We start from the raw sequence: 19,192 nt of genomic DNA, 5'->3' as shown, positions 1-19,192 counted from the left end.
GATGACCTGCTGTAGTCATCTGAAGCTCTACTGGTGCACCGTACTTGCAACAGTATCTCAATCATGTCAAAATCCAAATAACTAAGGCACCTGGGACCTGTTCCACAAAGGGATCTTAGCACTAAGGTGATCGTAACTCCCATACTTTACCACAGGCTTAAGATCATCCTAGCGCTAAGACCGTTTTGTGGAACGGGGCCCTGGATTTTCTGTGCGGAATTGCAGTTATGCCAGGATCAGCTGTTTCAGGTATAAATCGCGGATCCCGTACATGCACATCGCAATAATCTTGGATGGGACATTAAAGCCCATTTCACCTCACCTACAATATCTCACTTCCTTGTGAGAACACAACAATGTGTAAAGTACAACCATGATGACCATCTCCCAATCATCCACAGACAAATACTTAGAAGTTTCTGAAATGCAAAACTTTCATGATGTACAGACATGAGTTTATGTCAGAAGTCATGCTGATATTTTTAGCTGAAAGCCATGTTAGGAGTTCCCTTAAAAAAACTGATATCTTCTCATGGGGCAGAGTAATAAATACAATATGAAAATAACCAATCAAAAATATTCAAACTGATCTGACCTCGCACCTTTAAATCAAAATCAAACCTTTCAAAGTTACAATAGACTTCCTTGAACCATTTGTTCAACTGTACGTAATCATTGGTTTGAAATGTAAAGTCTTTGGTCTGTCGAAATATCTAATTTCCTTACAAATATGTAAATAAAATATCTATTGGCCATCCTATTGTATAACGTCAAATTTCAATAGCTAACAGTTAACCAACTGTATGTTCTCAATTCTTCCTTTGTAAGACATAAAGGACTCTCTATACAGGAATAGATGGTACATTCTGTCTGTTTTCCATAAATATTTATTTGTTTTGGCTGTATAAAAAGTTTCTCAGGCATAGATTTCTTAAAAGTGAGGAGGGAAATAGGTCTGGTTATTTCTTAAAACAAAAGTGATGAGAGAGAACAGTTTTTACTTTTTCCCCACCAAGAAAACACATCTGGGCACACACAGAACATGGCTCTTCCATACAAAGAATTTTATCAAGATCACATGGACCAATCAGATCTCATCATTCAGACATGGAGGTATGACAATTTCAGTTGTCAGGCAAGGACAACAAACAGTCTGCTTCATGATGTGGGAAATTTGAAAAATATTTTTCGATTGGCACAAAAAATGTCTCACAGACAGAATTTAAAGTGACACCATGGTGCTTAAGAATTTTTTTTAACCCTTTATAATCAATTGCATATAAAAACAAAATGTCTCTTAGCTAACCATTGTTAACACTTGATAATAAATTACATCGGGCACCTAAGTCTCTTAGTCTTCTATCGTGGTGACAAATTCCCTTAAACTAGCATACACAGGAAGAAAACTAAATCATAGGTGGGAATAATGACATGTATGTTTTACCTTTGTGAGAGCGAAACATGCGAGGGACCAGTAACAATGTATTCATCACAGAAGGTCAAGCAAGTATTCGACTTCTCAACTCCATTGAGATAACATAATCAGTTCACCTCGAGATAATCCAGCAACACCATACTTTGTCCTACATATCCGAAATGTCTTTTCCCTCTGCCAGCATCTGTGAAATGAGGTCTTAGTACTGCTGAATGTATCTGTTTTAGCCTTTAAACTCACATTAAGTTTTTACTGCTTACCAACAGAGTTGAAACGATAAAGCAACATCACAATACGATATCATGATGCATAGGTCACAATACGATACGTATCGCAACACACGTATTTACGTCAAATCGCGTCGAAACTTATAAATATTACAGAGCAGGTTCAAAAGGAAAGGCTAGCTGTAGCTACATGTTCGTAGCGGCTATTTTTAGTAGTGAACTTGAAACACTAAATACAACACATTTTGCAATATTTAACTGACAAATACGCTGAGATCATAAAAAGAGTAGTAAGTAATTTATTTTAGCAAGTGTATCGTCTTGTATCGATATAGACAAAAACATATTGTGTATCCTATCGTCACATGAATACTCACAATGCACTGGTGCACCGATGTATCGTTTAACCCTTACCAACAATACAACTGACATTAACACCTACAGCACTTAACAGTTGTGTTTATGAGCATTATAAGAAGCAGACTGGTTTTATTTGACAGTATTACTTTCTTCATGGCTTTTCATTTTCTTCTGCGCTGTTGCAACAAATCTCATAAACTGATCAAACAATGATGAAATAATTTTTATTTTACGGTAGGTATTATTTCCTTTTGTTGAGCCTTTGCCTTTGTTTATTTTAGCTCAACAATTGTTTGCATAGCATACCAGAAAAGCAAGTAGCAAAGTAGCCGAATATAGTCCTACATAAATGACAGTGTTTGACAGGAATTTTACTTGATGATAAATTAACATAAATATTGTGCAGTACATATATGGTCCCCATGGCCCCGTACTTCAACAAATACTTTTCTGTTGGTTGCTTAACGCCGCACTCAGCAATATTCCAGCTATATGATGGCAGTCTGTAAATAATCGAGTCTGGACCAAACAATCCAGTGATTGACATCATGAGCATCGATCCACGCAATTGAGATACGATGACATGCATCAACCAAGTCAGCCAGCCTGACCACCGGATCCCGTTAGTCACGAGCTCAGACACCAGAGTTACCATCTGGTACAGAGAATCATCAGGGTGAAGCTCCAGACATTAACCCCATGGATGCCAGAGGGACATATATGTCCTTCCTCTACAACCCTCGCTTTGAAGTCGAATAAAATTCAAAATACATCACCCACACAAATACACTTCACAGTTTTGAATAAGGTGGGAAATTCCCTGTTCTGTGATATCATCCACTGGCATTTTAGACCAAGCAAAATTACTGAAAATGACCTCTGAAAATTAGGTACATCGTAAATGTCGCCATTTTTTACACATTACTAAATCACCACTCACGGCGTTATTTACAGCATGTTTTGAAATCTAAATTTAGGATATTTACTCGGAGAAATGAATTTCAAAAATAGCATATTAGTGATCACGGGTATCTGTCTTTTATGAAATCACCAATGATCATTTCAAAACGTCTCCGATAACCCGAGAATCGTTTCAAATGTTTTGGAAAATACGCAAACACGAACGCCGAAGTGAACTTTCCGCCATATTGGATAGTGTTTACAAAATCACGTTTCAGGTACACCGGTTATGAGGCGCCTGTAACATCGCGTATATTTCAAACTTAGCTGCCATACACACATCCTTGAATTCCTCATACATTTTAGAATCAAATGAACAATGGTCTTTGTCACCAATACAAAGTGGCTGGATGAAATCAAGCAAAATATGTTAGGTGTGAAAACGAACGCTGTGCTCAAAAAACTGCACTTGTTTGAAATGTAAACAAAGCAAAATACAGATTTTACACAGTGTAGCATTTTCTCCTATTTTGAGCTATCCATTCGTCTATTCTTTCAAGACATTGGCTCAACATTTTCAGAATATGCACGGGAAGAGAATAGTAGGAAAAATTAGTGAATTTAAAATAGATACATTGCAATGATTTGATATTTTCAACAGAAATTGTCAAAGTTACCGTCCTGTGTGACGCCATGACTGACGCAAAATCACGCACAACGACAACGGTATTTATCGGAATTTCTGCCTATTTCGGTTCTTTTCAATGAAAATTATAACAACAAATAACAGTACATAGATTGTCAGAATGTTTCTGATTACTTACATGTCACATTTATGTATATGCGATCCCTGAATCAACGAAAGTCCCCTCGTAAAATCCCGCGTACTGTTGACAGTGAACACGCCATTTTGTAAAAGTCGGTCACAGGTAGTGATGTCATACGTCAACATTGTTGTACATATTTGGTAATTTCTTTGAGGTGAAGGTCCTTGAATGAGAGTGCACACGATCATTGTATCATACTGTTTACAGTTTCAGTTATGATGTAGATTTTGCATATGTTTTATACATTTTTTCACACAATTAATTTCCCTTTGGATATTTGTCAATGTTCAAAATGATATCATACGCAGATATAAGCCACAACATGTATGAACGAACCTTTGATAATCTCCTGTTTGTTTGAACATTGTTTACATAACAATTGATAGGGTTTTAGTGTCGAATACGATATTTCTTTCCTTTGGACAAATGTTACAAGATGAAGCGTACAGGTAACTGCAGCATGTACGTATTTCTTGGGATGTGTAAAAGTCAATATCATAAGTCCATATAACCAATGTCTTTGAATAGCTGTTTCATTTTATTTTATAACTAAAACTGAATAGGTCTCTATTACTTTAACAATGGATAATATTTTTCGTAAAAAGATATGCACACATTTCTGAAAGAATTGTCTTGGTCTTCGAATTTTTTTTTTTTTTTGTCGTTTGATACACAGGGCCGTGGCGTGATACGCCAGGTGCGTGTAAGCCACACACAATTTACGCATTATTCCTCTCGTTTTGCATTATATAATCAATGGGTTCATTCTTTTTTTAATATTGTGATCACAGGATATTAAACTGTTCACTTTATTTCTCTAGGAATTGTAAAATGTATAAAAATAAAACCCATGCCAAGTACCCTAGCTGTTGGTTCAACCGTATACGATTATCCTGACAATTCTATACCAAAAGAGCTTTCTTCGCATCTTTTAGTGTGTAATTCTTAGACGAGATGAAGAGAAATAATAACAATATCTGTCCAATATTGAATATAATTTAGTTGTTATGAAATATTCTTTTGGGTATTTCATTACGTAAATTGAGGCCAAACAGGTGCGTGTCTTGTCCAATAAAGACACATGATAAACTAGCTAATTGTTTACATATTCAAAACATTATTTAATTGGTGAAAGCAGTCATTTTATGTTGTGTCGAAAAAGCGTGAAATTCCGTTTTACACATCGAGATTTTCCATATCTTGAACGAAAATTAGGGGAGATATATATTAATCAAAATACCAGAGTCATCTTTCTCCGACGTTATGAAAGACATAAAACCAGCCATGGCGTCAAATAGAACGGTGTTATTTCTTTGGGTATTTCATTACATTTGATGATAAGGCTAGTGCTCCATTAATAATGGTGCAACATTAGTCAAATTACACTTACACATTCAGGAGAATGTTGGAATCTAAGGACTAAGTTATAATTTAGATAGGGCCATCCATTTCTCTATTACCTCTTTTTTATGAAGCACGATTTCATCATTTCTTATGGGGTTTTTTTTACAACTAAACGTATACAGTTTCTTTATCGATATTTGTGTTAGAATAGTTTGGTTCCTCGTGAACAAAACACCACGAAAATAGATTATCCTTATCCACAGCTAATTCTCACCAAGTGACCTGAGTTACAATAAACTAGTGCTAAGCTTAGCGGAGTTATGCCCCCTTTTCTGTGTACGTGTGTAACCTCTCTGTCACCTTTTGACGTCATAGAGAAAAATCAGTTTCCCTCATTTACGGCAATCTATTTTTGGCATTGCATGTTTGTCGTTATACATACGCATATAACTCAATTTGGTATATAGTTATGTCGTTCAGATATTAGGCAGTATTTTGTTCGCTCACAGATTCCGTAAAGCTTGTAAATAAAAAAAATCGTCGCACAGTACTTTTATCGGTGTACGATAAAAAGCGGAGAAATTTACTGTTTTTCAAGGCAGAAAAAATTCTCGGGCAACACTTGGAAGTGTATTTTTTTAAAACCGGTTCCATATTTGCAGTTAACTTTACACCATCAAATAGGAAATTTAATATTCCCCACGTCTGCATAATTTTATAGCCAGAGGTAGATCCAGTGCCGCATGAGCGCAATTCTGGCACAACCTTCACTTTTCCGATCTTAGGAAAATGTGTGTCAGAAAAAAAACTCGGCATCCAGAGGGTTAACAGCGATAAAACACCAAATCAGGAACAAAGACGATCGACAAGAGACATTCTCCGGGATGGACCATAGACTAAGACTTTGTCATGAACTGATAGGAGCTGTTCCTATGAAAGTTATTGTGTGTTAACTTGTTTATGCTGAATTGAACTTTAAGTGATTAGTTTCAAGTTAATTGCAGTTTTGAGATATCTTTCAACATGTGTTACAGTTCAGCTGAAGGTGTCATTCAGGGAGAGTTATTTTAGAGTACAGTATTACTAGAGTGGAATCTATCGTGGACTCTTCCTAGAATACACTGCTGGTACAGTTATGTAGTTCAGAACATTTTCATTGATAGTTATACTTGCATGTCTCCAGAGGATTGTAGGCTGTTTAAAAGTTTGTGCTGTTTTAGTTCAATGTGTAAGTAAGCCTTTTATTCCAAAGGGGAAAATATGTTATGTCTTTATGTACACTCAAAGTAGTGGTCTATAGGAGATAACTACGGACGGCTTAGTGTGTTCATGGTATGATCTAGGGGAGATAACTCCGGACAGCTTATGTTATAAAATGTACTCTTCAGTGAGGGAGTAAGAGAGGGGAGAGTTCCAATATGTCTGCCTGCATGTATGCCATGTGCTCTGTGTGAATTAAAACCCTTGTTCTACATTTCCTGAATGACATTATACAACATACTTGCAACAGTATCTCAATCATGTCAAAATCCAAATAAACTAAGGCACCTGGGAACTGTTCCACAAAGGGATCTTAGCACTAAGGTGATCGTAACTCCCATACTTTACCATAGTCTTAAGGTCATCATAGCGCTAAGACCGTTTTGTGGAAAGGGGCCCTGGACTTTCTGTGTGGAATTGCAGTTATGCCAGGATCAGCTATTTTAGGTTTAAATCCCAGATTTAGTCAGAATATGATTCTTGGTGCCACAGCACTGTTGTTTCTAGGTTTCGCAAGGTGGTACACACCTATGACCTGCATCTCTCTGGAAATTCATCCCATATTTTGCTGAAAACTAAAATCCACCCATCCACTGCTTCATGCAACAGAGGCCATGTCTTCCTCTACCCCTCTACAACACCTCTGTGGTCTAGTGGTAGAGTATCGACCCGGAGAGCGAAGGTCCGGGGTTAGATCCCTGGCCACGTCATGCCAAAAGATTAAAAGATGGTACTTGTTGTCACCCTGTCTGGTGCTCAGCATTAAGGGGCTAATACAAGGACTGGTCAGCTCGGAGTCAGTAAACTGTGTCTGAGTGCGGTAGTCATGTTAAACTGCAGCAAGGTATCTCAGTGGGCCAGCGATATAAATCGGCTATAAATTTATTTTACGGTAGGTATTATTTCCTTTTGTTGAGCCTTTGCCTTTGTTTGTTTTAGCTTGACAATTGTTTGCATAGCATACCAGAAAAGCAGTTAGCAAAGTAGCCGAATATAGTACTACATAAATAACAGTGTTTGACAGGAATTTTACTTGAAGATAAATTAACATAAATATTGTGCAGTACATATATGGTCCCCATGGCCCCGTACTTCAACAAATACTTTTCTGTTGGTTGCTTAATGCCGCACTCAGCAATATTCCAGCTATATGATGGCAGTCTGTAAATAATCGAGTCTGGACCAAACAATCCAGTGATTGACATCAGGAGCATCGATCCACGCAATTGGGATACAATGACATGCATCAACCAAGTCAGCAAGCCTGACCACCCGATCCCATTAGTCATCTCTTACGACTAGGGTTGCTGAAGATCTATTCTACCCCGGATCTTCACTGGTATCCAGGTTAGATGGATTAGTAATGGCTGCCTAAAGGCCGGTGGCAGGTAGGTCTCTGGTCCGGCCTGTAGTTTCCAATTTGTATGGGTCCTTATGGCCTGCAGGAAACCTATTATGTGTCAATTTACATATTTGTCAAAGTAAGCAGCAGTTGTCTTTTCTTAAATTAGAGCCTGAAGAGTTTAGTCAGGGCCTGCAGCTTCCAAAGTCTGTGAGTCCTGATGGCAGCCTGGCATTTTTTTTATTGCAAACACTGTAAGTATGTAACTTCACTTTGGGGGAGGCACATATGTTTTCATTCCCCAGTCCCAACCCCCTTCCATGTTATAAAAATACCCGTAACTTTAATATACTATGTGGATGTCAGTGGTGTGCACAAAATGTCTTTATACACTTTGCATGCCGCTATTTGCTATGGTGCAGACGGGGGCTTTAGTTAAACACCATTCTAGTGCTGGTATGTAACATTGGTTGCCTGCTAACTACAGCCGGAGCCCAAGTTCTTCTGTCCACTGTTTCCGTGGGGGGAATGGCAGTATCTTTACTTCGTGTCCTGTCTTCCAAGCATGGCAGAGGGACAACTTGAACCGCAAAAGGGTCTGTATGCAAATGTGTAAGGGGTCAGAGGTAGGACTGTTGCTTATCGACCCCATCGTGCATCAGTCACACTGTGCCCATTTTATCCCACAAAAGATCTTTGTTTGGTTAATCTTTCATTCTAAGGTAGCCTGACTAAAAACTCTTGGTATGAAGTAGTGGAACATCCCGATGGTGTGGCTATTCACATACCAGCACTTATTATTATTATTATTAAATTGAACAGAAGATGACCATAGTATGTGGTCATGGTGATGGTCTCAATCTTCATCTTTCCAACTACAACGATCTAAAGAAAAAAAGGCTTATAATATGTCAACATCATTAGAATAGATCTTACTGCCCGCTACTGCTACGAGTAGATCTCATTTTATTGAGATTGTGAAAATGTGAAATTGACTGGTACATTTACACTTTTGTAAACGTTGTAAATTCATGCCGACATGTTTATGGGTGGCGTTGTTTACAATTATTTTCAATGCACTTTTCATACAATATATATTTCATTGCTCAAAATGTAGCTATAAAATAATATTGACTACTAATGCAGGCGAGATCGACATGGTCTCTAATCTATGAACTATAAGTTAAGATCAGCTGATGTAGCTACGTATCATTGACAAAAACATACTATTGTAAATTAGAAAGTGAAGGAGAGACAATCAGTGGACAAGTACATGTAAAATGAAACTAAGTTCAACAACTGTCACTAATGCTACACTGAGAAAAAATTACCATTCCCGGCGCCTGTCACAAGCACAACACGACCATCGAACCGCAAGGGAGCAGCCATGTTTACAACTGCACTTTGAGCCGACAACCTTGTATACGGTTTGCGTAACAACTAACTACTTTCTCATAAAAATATCATAGCATTCTGTCGGCGTGCCATTTTAAATTCCTGATATAAAGTTTACATGCATGAAAAACATGTATTTATACACACTTAATGTGTTTGTTTGTTAGCAGCATTCAGCTATATGGTGGCGGTCTGTACTTTTTTTAGTCTGGATCAGACAATCAAGTGATTCACACAATGAGCATCGATCTACACACATAGGAATACGATGACATGTATCAACCAAGTGAGCGAGCCTAACCACCTCTTACGTCAGTCATTATGTATAATCAACATATTTTTGAATGACCGAAATGTCCGGGAATAACAAAATGACCGAATGCGTAGATATTGTTGGTATTTCATATTTCGCATGTACTTTAAAAACTTATTTTCCCCGATTTATACTGTTTCACTTCAATTAAAGAACCAGTAGAAACAATTGTAGTATTCCCTTGATCGGTTTCATGTTTACATGCAGTACGTGGTTTTATTTTCCGAACAGATGACACAATTTCCTGTCAAGGGACACACAGTGTATATATGCAGTCTAGAGAAGTCACGTCTTTCCCCGTCAGTGATTACACTTGTACAGTTCATAACATTTGCCATTAGATATTACAAGAGGCGACACAGGTTGTTTAGAAGTCAAAGACGTTACAAATAAAGGCGTGGTGCTTCCATGCCAGTGGCATATTCGTTTTCTACTGTATTATTAATAATAATGATAATGATGATGATGATAATGTCACTATTACAAATATTATATTTGGGGCTACAATCTCTTTGGAAAGTACAGGTTCTAGTAATTCCCACCCGGGTACTAGAATCCGTAATTTACAGAGAGAGTGTAATCCCAAATATAACATTAGTTACATGTGACCTCTTTCTAAATGGCATTGTGTATTCAATGTCGCTGTTGATCCTCCTCGCATCAGTGGGTGATTGTATTATTAACTTTTACAATTTTTTCATAACTGTAGTCCCTAAAACCTGATAATGTGCAAATAATGACAAGAATACTAATTTTAATTTGTTAATATGCCATTCATTATTTATCCCCTTCAGACTTGTTCAATTCATATATGTGTAGATAGTATTAGATACTAGTACATAGTTCAAAGTGAAAATCAATAATCAATTATATTAAGTTATTCTTTGGATTGTATTTATTTGTTGTGCACAATGAATTTATGAACATACTTTTTATTCATATTTCATTATTTGCTTACTTACAATTTAACCTATGCTTGAAAATACTTCAGTATTTATCAACTCCATCTGTGACAATAACGAGAGAGAGAGAGAGAGAGAGAGAGAGAGAGAGAGTGTGTGTGTGTGTGTGTGTGTGTAGTTCTAAGCTTGTAAAGTGTTTGAGAACAATAGCCTGTTTTACTTTCATATTTAAATATCTTATTTGTAAAATATGGTTTGCTTTCCGTGATACTCCATAAATGGAATTAGTATTGATCAACTCTTAAAAGGTTTTGACTGTCACTCATATCCAACATTGTACATGTTGTAATTTGTCAGACATGCTTTTTTATATCTGAAGGGAGGGGAAACCAGACAATGTTCTACAACATTTCTTTATGACAAGCTGAAACAGATATGTTGTTAGTAAATAGTATATGCAGTTCAACGTAGGGTCAAAGGTTGCAGGTGCGTGTCCTTTGACCTAAACGCCTTTGGATCTGCGAGCTGATTGGCTGAAACGTGGGTGCATTTGATAGGATATGAAAACCTCTATCGCCAATTGCAGACAGAAACGGACGGAAAATGAGTATGAATTGTGACTTATTACTCTGTTGCATTGCAACGCTGTGTTTTTATAGCGCCAATGCAATATGTGATATGACTGAAGATAAAATCCAAGTGAGCGAATTTGATGTCATGCCGGGTGGAGAGAAAATAAGCTACAAAAAAGATTGGGTAAGTAAACGAGCGTTGACTAAGTAAAAGTACGACTTGCCATGTCTTTTGACTCACGACTCGACACGCTGATTAAGACTAATTCGGAATCCTTGTCATTTACACCAGAGAGAAAGCATTTGGTAGGTAATAGTACATGACTGTGGAAATAAATCTCTGATTGTGAGTAATCAATGGAATGAATATCGGCCGAATCGATCGAGCAAGCAGTTGCAACAGTGGAAAATCATAACAACACAGAGTTACGCCCCTTTGACTAGCTTTTTCATCAACTTCTAATGTCAACATCTTAATAAACGTCAAATGTAAATTAAATATTTTTCGTGGAACAGAAGGAAGTTTACATTTCATGAGTTGTGGGGTCCAGTAGATTTAGATTCTTTATTTGTAGGAATGGAGAAATGTCAAATATTGAATATAACAAATAAAACAACTTAGGTCTAATCATGCTAATTCCTTGCCTTTTTTTATCTTATTTCATATGCAATATTATATATAAATTTTATTCATGTTTGTTTGCTATTGAATACATACTTGGACGACGGAAGAAATTCACAAATCTTGTTGTGCCATGCTTTGAACCACACACTTCACCACAATAAATACAGAGACTGTACTCTGTAAGTGATGTAAAATTATTCGTGGTCAGAAGGCGTTAGTTAAAAACAGATATGGCATTCTTCAACTGAAACTACAAGTGTTAGCACTAGAAGATAGTGAAGCTTTTGACTGTGCATTGAACATTTCATATGATTACGTACAGAAACATATTTTTAGTGGTACCAAATTATGAAAATTCCTGCATCCCAGTGGATGCTCTCTGTACTAGTTTTGCGTGAATTTGTACGTTTTATGAGTATATGGTGAAGGATTTTGCGTCCAGTAAAGCCCAGTTGTTGATGACATTCCATCACCATAATATTTCTGTGTTCCATAATTTATAACTAGCTGTTGATTCATATTTATAGTTATTATAGTGATAGACCTAGTTTGCTATTGTGATAAAAGTAATTGCTTTTTTTAATGGGTTTGATTGGTACAGCTTCTTATACTTAGAAATATAATAATTAACACATTTGTTTGAATGACATTCACTTTTGTGTTTTTGAATATTATTTCCTGTACTGCACTGTTTCCTCCGGGACAAATTTAATGCAAAAGAAACATATAGAAAAATATATTTATATTAATGTCAAACATGACGGGTCTGGGAAGAATTCAGAAACAAAAACTAATTTATGTTTATGTGGCCTTATTATGTGTTACCTGTATTATCTAGCATGGTTTGCTTGAATAACAGTGATATATGGTCTCTAGTTTGCAATGAATAAAACATTGAATTCAAGATCTTCTTTGTCATGGTAACAGTTTATAACTGAAACACAATTTCCTGTTTCTTTCTCAATAATTTTTAAAGATTGTTGTTCTTTAATATATTGTTTTATTTACCAATATTAGGAGGAAAATAATAACAAAAAACGAATGAGTTGTGCTGAGAATATCTTTCTGTGGGAAGTTCTCTCTGGTTTCAATATAAGAATATATTAGTCTTTTTGTCATTTCGTCTTGTGTCACATGACCAAAACTATACATTCCTGACATTTTTTAACCGAAAGTCGGTCACATCATGATACAAATTTGCCAAAGAAAACATAAGAAAATATCATCATCACTGATCATAATACTTGTTTATTATCGTTGGTAATCAACATGATATTTTCAGTGTTTCGGTATTGTATATTATGAAGTAATTAGTAATTTGTTTAAGTCATTTGTTTTGCCTATATTCCTGTTATATAGACCATATATTTCTTTTTCAGGAAGACATGAAGTTTTCCTGTAACTTTACATATCAAGCTCAAGGGGGCACAAAGGAGGTATTTATTGCTACAAATGATTCTCTTTTCTTTGTCTATATTCATTCTCTCCACTCAAAGAGTAGAAATAATTAGGTTTGCACATAGAGAAATATATACATTTTGGGCTATTATTGTACCTGATGACTTCTTTCTTGATTTGTACAAAAAAGGGACAAGACTTCTTTTTTACTACATCTGTAAATTATGTGTTTAACTCGTAACTTTACAACATTAACAGCATTGTTTACCTTTTATTCCCAAAATGATGTTTTGCTTCGATAAGGTCAAAGTAATGTCTTTTGGTCAGTTTTCAATGTCTTTCCAAATAGCATTAACAGCATCACAGTCCCAAAAGTGGTATTCTATAGTTACAAGTGACTGTTTACAAAAACTACATATAGATGTTTGTGACCTGATTGTGTGTCATCATACCCCAATAATTTGGGTTATTGTCTCTGCCCAGTCCATATTTGATGATTTAAAGGCCATTATTATATAAATTATCAGTGATATGGATGCATTATCACTGACAGAAATAAAAACATTCTCTCATAAATGAAAATACCATTAAACACAGGCATGGTAAAAATCCCAAATACCCTATGCGGACAAGCATGGCAAGATTAAACACAAAATAGATCTTCCCCATGAAGAGTTCACAGTGGTGTCTTTTGTTTTCAAGTCGTGGCTGATGGGACTAAGTGTCAACGCTGACAACACCAAGTTCTCCTGTTCTGTAGAAAGACCTGGAAGCTCCTCATATCTCTTTTTCCAGTCATTTAGGATGGAGGTGTATGGAGCTCGAGCTGTGGAGGCAGAGGTCAAGGTAAAACAATTCTAATGATTTGAAAACAAGTAAGATCTTGAGCCAAAAGGTTTGATATTATTGATTTATGATGAAAATGGACCTGAGACTGAGAGCTATATTCAGTGACTGTGATTGTTTCATGATATTTTGCATTGTAGTTGTTGGATCACTAAGGTTGTTTGCCAGCTGTCTTGTATTATGATGTTGTTACTTCGCCATTATAAAACAAGGTCATCTATTAAAATGTTAGTTAGGGCTGGCTAAAAAGATCGATTATCGGAATTATCATTGATGGGAAGAAATATTCATGATTATCAATATGAAAATTGTGTCATCAATAATAATTTCATTAACTATTGTGATGAAATAAAGTTTAGATTTACCCAAACAGACTTGTTATTGTCAATCATGTCAGTTGTCGAAGACAGAAAGCAACTGTTTTTGTTATATCTTAAATGTCCATTAAGTAATCCCTGCATAATAGTGCCAGTGAGTGAGTGAGTATAGTTTTACGCTGTTTTTAGCAATATTCCAGCAATATCACAGCGGGGGACACCAGAAATGGGCTTTACACATTGTACCAATGTCGGGAATCGAACCTGGGTCTTCGGCGTGACGAGCGAACGCTTTAACCAGTAGGCTACCTGACCGCCTCTCACTCACCAGCGAAGTGAAATATGTTGCTTTCTTTTGCAATTGTTTTTGACTATTTACTCAAAGTTACTTCTCTGATATTTATCGATAATTGATCGATATTTAGTTAACAATTATTGATCGCTATGATCTGTATCTATAGCCAGCCCTGATGTTACCGGTAGTAGGTTTGACAGTGTCCGCTATTAATATGTCATCATATCTAACTGGATCCTCTACTACTATCTTATGTCTGACAGGGTCCAGATCAAGCCCTTCTAAAACCAGAAGAGTATATAATGGATGAGTCTTCTAGCTCAGGTAAGTCCAATACCAAGGTGAAAAGGATTGTTTGCTGGATACTAAAGTTACTATTTAGTGGGCTGCGATGAGTCCAAATTTACAATCTCATTAAAATCAGATCTTAGTTCTCGCTTCCGCTAACCAAAGATCTGAGGACATCCCATTACGGCAAACTATCTAAACACTTTTGATTTTATCCTTCTTCATTATTACATTATAACATGATAGACTACATTCAAGTGTATTTTGAAGTTGGCTTTGACATAATAAACACCTCTGATGAACCAGATTATTATCCGAAAACAGTGGAAACAATTGTTCATGTGTTCAATAACAAACTTACCTGTGAACATTCAGGTTAGAATAGGTCTTCAGCAACCCATGCTTGCCGTAACAGGCGACTATGCTGGACTCATGCTGACTTCGTTAATGCATGTCATTGTATCCCATTCAGAGATGGATGCTCATGATATCAATCACTGGATTGTCTGGTCCAGACTTAACAATTTACAGACTGCTGTCATATAGCTGGAATATTGCTGAATGTGACGTTAAACAACAAACAAACAAACAAACAAAAGCCCCATTCAACCTATGCCCATGTACACTGATTGTTTGGCTACCAGCCAGCCTAACTCGGAAAGCCATGAACTATTCACAATGTCCACTATCATTAGTCCCGGCTTATTCCACCAGTTACAAGTGACATTTCCGGGCAGCAAATACTCAGTAGCATATAATGTTTATCTCATGAATAACCCATATTCACTCAAACTCCCCCACTCTGTTGCTGTTTCAGTCTCCCATGTGGAAGGGAAGTTCCACAGCATGCTCGGACGTGTTGAGTTGTGTGCGGTCAAGCCCAAGCAGGAACTGTGAAGAATTTGTCGGATTATTGCAAACACCACTCTCTTCTTTTTCTGACTGAAGTTACTTCTAGTGAAGTATGACACCATCAAGGAAGCTTTGTAGCAAGGTGCCCAGAGGCCATACTGTCGTAACTTTAACATAGATCTATGATAGTCGTAGCACTAGGACCCACCTATGGTAAAGATGATGTGGGTTAAATTGTTCCATGAAACTGCAGATTTAAAAAATCGGTAGGGCTTTAAGGATGCATGGTTTTAGTATTACAAATTATGTGATTCATTTCACTTCCCAGTTATCTGATATCAAGTTGAATTTTACTATACAGTTGACTCCTGTTAAATTTTAGCCAATTGAAAACTTGATTAGCCCCAACCACTTCACCAGGTGACAGGGAGCATGGACAGCCCAGTTCTGTAAAGTGCAGCCAGCCTACCCCTTTGCTGCCAGGATGTGCTGATTGTGGGTTTGAATTCCAAATTCTTAGTCTGCCAGCACCCTACCAACACCATACCGTACTATGTTATCCATCTTTGATCTCAAACTTCAGGTTCATTAACCATGTTTGGGGGATTTGGAGTGTGTAACTTTGATTCAGGAAATAGTGCTGAGTGCGGCGTTAAACAACAAACAAACGAAAGTTTGATACAGGTGGTCATGTAACTTGTTTTTATTTTCACATGTTGGAACTTAAAACAGAATTATCTGTGTTTTAGTACTCGTATCCAAGTCATCATTTGGTCATGGTCTTGAGTATGAATAGACAGTGAACCTGTTCTTATCATTGTATGAGCACTTGCTATGGGCTGTCCTTGATATGTCATCAACTTCCGGAGGTTTTCTGTGGTCAGTTGTTGGTTGTTTTTGTTGAACTCCATTTTAAATGTGATATTTTGACCAGAATTAGTGTTGATGGGTTCTAGACAAGGCTTGTAGTTGCATACATTTTAGTTTATGGATTTCTTTTGCAAGAACTTGCTGGTTGCATGATATTAACAATATGCCCTCCTTTTAATTTTTTTTATTTCTAAACTTCACTTATGTCCAATAATTGAAATCATTTGTTTGTGATAAACCTTTTTGTCTAATTTGAAAATATGATGTATTTGTGGCAAAAAGCACAATGGTTAATATTTCTGTATGTTTTAGGTTCATGTAAAGTATTCTCATACTTTTTGTGTGTTTATGAGTAATTTTTATGTAAGTGTATACACCCATGTGCATGTATAATCCGACAGGGCACCTGCACACTGCTCTACTGTAAAATGTATGATGCTGCTCGCAAGCAGTTTAAATTGTTGTTTCTATTTTGACATGTAGATGTGTGTTGCACTGCAAACACAATAACATATGTTCACTTACTTAAAGGAACCCTCAGTGTGATGACGACACTCTTAGAGTAGGATCCCTCCACTAATGGGAGGAAGTTTGTTTCTGCGTTTTAACAAAGAAAATATGACAGTTTGTCGTGTGTAGCACACTGCTTCAGCTTTCAGCAGGTAGCTTGTAATTCAATTACAGTTCTAGTTGAAATATTACTGATAAGCCAGGGTTAGACACAGCCAGTTGTCTGTTAGTCCGAACTAGGGAAAATCAAGAGGGCTAGTAGTTTTCTATCAAAATCTAAAACTACAATTCCAAGACAGTCTGTATGTGACAGTGGTGTCTACCCCCATGTGCCATGTTAAGGTTAGGCTTACAAAACTAAAAGAATTGGTTCTCAGGCAATGGCTTTTGAAAATATAGTGCGGTCCGGTGTTTTTTTGGGGGGGTGTTAAAGCTAGTATGTCACCAAATTTTGTTTACAATAATATTGGCGAAATCATGTTGTTCTTAAGTATTGTAGCATTTCACTGCCGGGGTCGTGTGTTCAAGATGCGAGTATTTAAAGTTTGTTTGTTTTTTAAAATGGAAATTAAAACGAAACGTGAGGCAGACTTTATGATGATGCAGGTGGTGCCTGAGAACCAAGACAATTATTTTAGGTATTTAGCTATAGAAGTCAGTCTGTAAATATTTGAATGAATTTGAATCATGTTTGGATGTAACTTTTGTTTTGTTAATAGAGTACAGCAGTCAAGTGTTTGTGTTATCACTTCACATTTTTCATGAGATTTAGTACAAACACATTGATCTTGAACATTGAACATTTCAAAGCATGAAAGAGGGACTACACTCCATGGACAGGTGTCAGTCTAGGTGTAGACATGGTAGCTTTTGGCCTGTGTGACACTTGAGACATTGTCTCCATGTAATTACAGGAATCATTAACTACTGCGTTCATTAACAAGTCATGTTTGTTGGACTTGTGTCTATGCCTACTCCCCATTTAACATGTTTATGCCTGTTAAAATTATCTGAAGATTAAATGATTTCAGAAATATTGCATTTGTGAACAAGTGATGATGTATGTGGTGGCAGTAGGTACATCTACCCCATGTGCCTTAAATTGGTGTAGGATGAATGTTGTATTGTCTTCATAAAGGTGAATGATTGTATTTATCAATAGCTTACAGTCTTCACTTTTGTGGCAGTACCCTTCAAGGTAAATGCTTTGAATGCTGTGATCTCCTGTAGATAATGAGATGGACATACATGGGTGCTGTGACATGTGGATATAGTTACTTAATTATTGTATGCTTGTAGTGAGTGAACATGTATCAGATATATCACACTATACTGTCATTCAATTCTGTCAGGGGGCACAGATGGCCCAGTCGTCTAAGGCGCCGCAATTCGCTGTGCAGAGTTGCGTCCCTTAGGCACGCCAGAAACCTATGATTGTGGGTTCGAATCCCGGTTCGCCCCAACTATGTTGCTAGGTTTGTCAGCACCATACCCGTGCTCGTGGGTTTCACCGAAGTTGAAAACGTCTGAGACCTACATCACTTTGGGCTTTCCTCCCACATTAAGCTGACACGCCGCGATATAACTGGAATACTGTTAAAAAGCGGTGTTAAACACAACTCACTCACTCACTGAATTCTGTCATGGGAAATAGGAACATTTCATTTTTCAACTGTAGATTTTATGTTTGAAATATGAAATATGCAAAGGAATCTTAATCAAATAGCATGGCTATATCAGGTTAAAAACATATACATAATGAGTCTTTAACAATGTAATTTTAGTCATTGAATCTTTTAGATGCCTATTTAATTTATTTTATTTTATTGGACTACAAACATACAACTCTATCTAAATAGAAAGGGAGATCCAGTGAGATTAGATTCTAAACCTGTGGAAAATCTGAATCTGCTGCATTCAGGATTATGGGAATTAAGTAAGGGGTGGGCGGAAGGAAACATATTATGGTTCAGGGACTGTGAGACAGACTTGTCTTATTGGTGTTGTATTGTAGGGTCTTCTATGAAAATCCATCTGAACCAATTATGTATAAGAGTTGATTAGGTAACTTGAGTTGCAATGTTGTCCATGTTGATGGTGCTGTTTGAAACCTGCTGACTTCATTATATACTTAGATGTTTAAGATTGATGTCATTGGTACACTATTTGATAGGTGTGTGAATAGACTAGTCCACGTTGACCAATGTTCATGCCAGTTTGGTTATGACAAATTAATAATTACCTGTTCTTTCGTCTATCAGATGAGTAGTATCTTAAGGTTAAGGAAAGATATTTAGGACCATGATGCGCTTTT

The 19,192-nt window shown here is 36.7% G+C and overlaps 2 protein-coding genes across 2 annotated transcripts in view; one reads left to right on the top strand and one right to left on the bottom strand.

The window, feature by feature from the left end:
- The window catches only part of LOC124143730 (peroxisomal multifunctional enzyme type 2-like), a 34,491-nt gene extending 25,385 nt beyond the window's left edge, over positions 1-9,106 (bottom strand). Inside the window, exon 1 of the mRNA XM_046512788.2 lies at positions 9,027-9,106. Coding sequence (XP_046368744.2) covers positions 9,027-9,084 — 58 coding nt within the window. The 5' untranslated portion in view covers positions 9,085-9,106. The remainder of the gene's footprint in view (positions 1-9,026) is intronic.
- A 1,748-nt stretch (positions 9,107-10,854) lies between these two features.
- LOC124143731 (myeloid-derived growth factor-like) lies at positions 10,855-18,185 on the top strand. Its single transcript, XM_046512789.2, has 5 exons — positions 10,855-11,061; positions 12,882-12,938; positions 13,603-13,746; positions 14,622-14,682; positions 15,464-18,185. Exons 1-5 carry the CDS (start codon positions 10,909-10,911, stop codon positions 15,541-15,543), a joined length of 495 nt encoding a protein of 164 aa, XP_046368745.2. The 5' UTR covers positions 10,855-10,908; the 3' UTR covers positions 15,544-18,185.
- The last annotated feature ends 1,007 nt before the right edge of the window (positions 18,186-19,192 follow it).

Source organism: Haliotis rufescens, unplaced genomic scaffold (genome assembly GCF_023055435.1).
Source record: "Haliotis rufescens isolate VD_foot unplaced genomic scaffold, xgHalRufe1.0.p SCAF_1, whole genome shotgun sequence".
NCBI lineage: Eukaryota > Metazoa > Mollusca > Gastropoda > Lepetellida > Haliotidae > Haliotis > Haliotis rufescens.
The sequence above is the reverse complement of the archived record's forward strand: the minus strand, read 5'-3'. Positions and strand labels throughout refer to the sequence as shown.